Source organism: Cyprinodon variegatus, unplaced genomic scaffold (genome assembly GCF_000732505.1).
Source record: "Cyprinodon variegatus isolate N-32 unplaced genomic scaffold, C_variegatus-1.0 Scaffold998, whole genome shotgun sequence".
Classification (NCBI taxonomy): domain Eukaryota; kingdom Metazoa; phylum Chordata; class Actinopteri; order Cyprinodontiformes; family Cyprinodontidae; genus Cyprinodon; species Cyprinodon variegatus.
Genome location: NW_015151451.1, coordinates 252,326 through 254,169, shown reverse-complemented (window position 1 = coordinate 254,169; position 1,844 = coordinate 252,326). Strand labels below are relative to the sequence as shown.

General features: G+C 49.5%; 1 protein-coding gene across 1 annotated transcript in view; it reads left to right on the top strand.

Annotated features, from left to right (window-relative positions):
* Positions 1-1,817, top strand: part of LOC107100665 (zinc finger protein ZXDC-like) — a 16,157-nt gene extending 14,340 nt beyond the window's left edge. Inside the window, exons 8-9 of the mRNA XM_015399236.1 lie at positions 643-744; positions 1,326-1,817. Of these exons, the coding sequence (XP_015254722.1) occupies positions 643-744; positions 1,326-1,412 (189 nt within the window). The 3' untranslated portion in view covers positions 1,413-1,817. The remainder of the gene's footprint in view (positions 1-642; positions 745-1,325) is intronic.
* Positions 1,818-1,844: the final 27 nt, after the last annotated feature.

The window sequence follows — 1,844 nt, the reverse complement described above, 5'->3', positions numbered from 1 at the left end:
ACGGTTATAAATCACCAGCCAGTCTGTGTCAACGTGATGAATTTATCTTTATTTTAAAAGTCTTAAGTCCCTCTGAAAACGAGAACATCATCGTTGTTCGATGCTGTAGCTCACAGATTTACATTGCAACCCGTCTAATTAGGGAGTACCAATATGGCTTCGCTTCAACCAGGTACTACCAACGGGCAATCAGCAATCCAGTGAATAGAGATCAGTGATAACAGCCAGTGACACGCCAGCAGTGTTTTTTTGGGGCGGGACATTCAGGAATGACGACAGGCAGAAGAGGCAAACATGGCTACGAGAATCACTTGGTGCATTTGTAAATGGGAAAAGTCACAAAGCGTATTATGGAAGGCGGGTACTAGCTGGCACGTCACCCAATCAGCTCAGAGTATTGCACCAACCGTCGCTCCTTTTCACAGGCAGAACTACTCAGTTCTACGTAATCAATCCGGCTACTGCCTGTGTTCTGTCAGCTCAGCCTCCCCCATCAGGCCAGCATACCCTCAGTGATACACATGCACTCACACGATTGTTTTTAGCAGATATCAGCGCCATAGAATGGCTTCAGATTGTGCCAGTAGGTTATCACCGAGTGAATCTTTCAGGAAGCTAACGTTAACGGGTGTGTGTGTGCAGGATGATCCAGCCAGCGATGGCGACCTGGCCTTCCAGCTGAGCTCCCAGCCTTCCAGCTCCGACTCCCAGCTCACCGTCGACCTGCCTGTCAACATTTTACAGGTAGGTTCACATGGACACGAGGAGAACATCTGTCGGAGGACGACACTACGGTGTCCAAGAAGGGTAACGATTTAGCCTCGATGAAGAAACGATGTATGCTAAGAGACCAAAAGGATTGTTCCTCTACTTATTGGAGAGTCTGAATATTTCAATCAGTCGTATTTTATTGGCTGAGCAGCTTTTTAACGGGACTCCACCTGCCCAGGGCTTAGCAAGGTAAAGGATCTGTCATACTGTGGGTTTCAAAAGTCCAGGGAGGGGTAGGTTGAGACTTTTTTGATGTGCTGCAGCTCCACCCTGTGTGCCGCGCCTGCGTTTCCATAGAGACCCAGATGTGCTGGCACTCCCTGATTCCCTAAAACACGGAGCGGAGCGATTAGGCAGGAAGTCAACTGATGAGAACTCCAGTTGAGTTTACCAGTAATGGACTCCATGTGCAGACTGGATCCCATTCCCTGGACTCTGACAGATCGGTAGTTCTGGACAGATGAGCGGTTCCTTGGTGGACTTAAAGCTAACCAGCTCATTACTGCAGCGCCATGATCCAGCACGTTAACCTGGCTTTTACTGTTTCCCTGCAGGAACCCTCAGTGATGCCGGAGGACGACAACGGCTCTGACAATTCCCAGTTCACAGGAAGCACCATCAACCTCCAGGACTTGGAATAACGCCTCCCCCGGCCAGCGGCATGCTGGGAGATCCCCGTACGGTTAACGGGAGCAGACCAGCCCTTAGGACTCCTCTGAACCGTCGCCTTTTCAAGGGTTTGGACTCTCATGATTGGTTGGAGATGTTTCCACAGAAGATGCACCTTCAGATGATCAGAGACGGTTTCTGTGCTTTTATTGAACCCAAAACTGAGGGCGCCATCCTCGACGCCACGGCGCCAGCGCTCCAGTTGCCTTACAGACGCAGCTCTCCTGCTTTGTTTCATAGCACCATCAGCCTGAGGAACATGCCTGATCACGTGTTTGATGTACAGCGAGGTTTGAAGCCTTGGTTTGTTTTTTATTTATTGAAATCTGTTCGTTTCCAGGTTGGCTGAGCCAAACGTTCATGAATAAAAGTTTCAAAGCACAATCCTGTCGTCTGTCTTCACT